Genomic DNA, 1,963 nt, shown 5'->3' with positions numbered 1-1,963 from the left:
TGGAGCAGAACCAGTAGTTCCCATTTTTATTTGGAACAATTAAACTGCATAATTAAGATGGCTAAGATGCCAAGAAAAGCTTTGTAAATAGGTGTGTACTTTAGTCCAGCTCACTGTGAAGCAGGAGGGACTTCCGTTGAAAATGTACAACTCTTTAAAGGTGCACTTTGCCATTTTAACATGGATTTGCAGGGGTTGGACTTTAATACTAGGCATTTTTTTCTTTTTGTTACTAACTTGGGGTGTGGATGTTGAAAGACGAGAAGATTTATCAGGGTTGCATTGTGGGAATGATAGTTCTAGTGTTTTCTGAGCCTGAACCATACGAAGGACTAGAGGTCAGGATATTTTGGCCTCGGCTGCTTTGATTTTTGCCATTTCTTTTATATATCTCTTTCACAAGGCCCTCCCCCAAACTTTAAATCGCAGCAGTGCTCTTTTAATAACCATTTGTATGTTATTAAATGATAGTAGTTTGGCACAGACTCTATAGACAAATGGTTCCAATTATATATAATGCATTATGAATTGGTTTTTCATACTTTTCTTTTTTCCCGCAGGTGTGGGTGTACCGCTAATGCTGACATATGTCTATGGGGTCGTCCCCATGTCACTCTGTAGGAACGGTTGGTGTCGACCCCAGAGTGAGCCCCCTGAAACACACAAAATCCAACTGGAGGACTTGGCCAGCTGTGAGTACAGAGTGTGGCCACTATAAAGTTCCTGTGAGGGATATCATATATCGAAATCATTCACATCAGTGCTGAGTTGTGATTTTCGCTCCGAAGCACGGCCTTATCTGATGAAGTTTCAACTTCTCTTATAGATCTTCTATTCTCTCATGTAGTCAGTGACCACTGGACGGGTCAGAACAACCCAACGCCCAGTGACACCAGCGTCCAGGAAGTTAGAGTCAGTGTACAGGAAGTGGGCGTCCTCCCAAGTACGAGCACCACGCCCCCAGAGCTAGATAGCTATGTGGGATTGGATGAAACCACAAAACGCCATGAATATACTCAGCAGGACAGCCCATCAGACTGCGAGGTGGTTATTGTGCCTGACAGCAAGCTCGACGACACGCAAGCGGCTCCTCTGAGGTAAATGTTGCCTCTGGATTTCCTCTCTTTATAACGTGTCTTTTAAGAAGGATTTAGATTTTTCTTTCTTTTTTTTCTGATGTAACACCTAAAAGAAAGTCCCGCTGTTACAGTTTTTTTTTTTTTAACTCACTGGGGCACTTTTTTTCATAGTCTAGTTATCACTGAATACCTTGCAGCTTTATATTGATGTCTCTATGTATGTCTATTTTTACTACAGGGATGGAACCAATATTGAGGTCCGTGTGGAAATTGAGACCCATCCCAGAGGCGCCCGCCAGTCCAGCCTAAGTAGCATCCTGTCTAGCCGAAGCTTGTCAGTGGAGTCCCTGGGACACTCGCAGTCCCAGTCCCAAGACTACATGTGTGCCTCAGAACTGGAAGGAAGACGAGACGGGGGCGGAGGAAAAGGAGAAGAGCAGGAGGGAAGAGAGAAACCAGGAGGGGAAGCAGTAGGAGGAGACGAAGGGACACCAGTCTTTGAAATAGATGGTGTATGAGGTCCTTCAATGCAGGCTTTATACTTGGTTGAAGATTTAGTCAGGTTTTATGGAAATAAACAAAATCCATGAGCTGACATGTCACTGGATTGACCTGCAAATCGTTGGCCAAGGTCACCCCCTGCTTCCAAGACGGGCCCTCCCACCAGATGCCTTCTAGCTCCAGCCTCTAAGGAAGACGCGGGTTTAGAGAGAGCAAATGAAAAAGATGCGAGTGTGTGAGTGAGTGTTTGAGACAAATAGCATGAGACTATGACATAAAAACTCAAGGGGGATAAACTGTAAAGCAGACAGGATAGCACCCATCAGTGAATCTAAAACAGAAGTGACTGAGAGCATGATAGCCGACTAGTTCAGTCTGTTTTT

The 1,963-nt window shown here is 44.4% G+C and overlaps 1 protein-coding gene across 2 annotated transcripts; it reads left to right on the top strand.

The window, feature by feature from the left end:
* Nucleotides 1-68: 68 nt before the first annotated feature.
* On the top strand, nt 69-1,957 carry LOC111647043 (E3 ubiquitin-protein ligase RNF19B-like). Of its 2 annotated transcripts, none has more exons than XM_023396657.2 (3): nt 69-692; nt 848-1,097; nt 1,318-1,957. In XM_023396657.2, the coding sequence occupies exons 1-3, from the start codon at nt 524-526 to the stop codon at nt 1,595-1,597; spliced, it is 699 nt and encodes a 232-aa protein (XP_023252425.1). In that variant the 5' UTR covers nt 69-523; the 3' UTR covers nt 1,598-1,957. The 2 variants fall into 2 exon arrangements, with proteins under 2 accessions (XP_023252425.1, XP_023252419.1); XM_023396651.2 differs by having other exon boundaries at nt 74-692; nt 827-1,097.
* Nucleotides 1,958-1,963: the final 6 nt, after the last annotated feature.

This window comes from Seriola lalandi, unplaced genomic scaffold (genome assembly GCF_002814215.2).
Source record: "Seriola lalandi dorsalis isolate HSWRI2012SDOR001 ecotype SW California unplaced genomic scaffold, Sedor1 jcf7180002034321, whole genome shotgun sequence".
Taxonomy (NCBI): Eukaryota; Metazoa; Chordata; class Actinopteri; order Carangiformes; family Carangidae; genus Seriola; species Seriola lalandi.
This window is presented reverse-complemented; position numbering and strand designations above follow the sequence as displayed.

What these genes read in the sequence shown, in the direction of transcription:
- LOC111647043 (XM_023396651.2), top strand. Translation starts at nt 524, where the DNA reads ATGAATTGGTTTTTCATACTTTTCTTTTTTCCCGCAGGTGTGGGTGTA. An exon ending in ACTGGAGGACTTGGCCAGCT is followed by an intron (nt 693 to 826) that starts GTGAGTACAGAG and finishes CTTCTCTTATAG; the next exon opens with ATCTTCTATTCTCTCATGTA. An exon ending in ACGCAAGCGGCTCCTCTGAG is followed by an intron (nt 1,098 to 1,317) that starts GTAAATGTTGCC and finishes TTTTTACTACAG; the next exon opens with GGATGGAACCAATATTGAGG.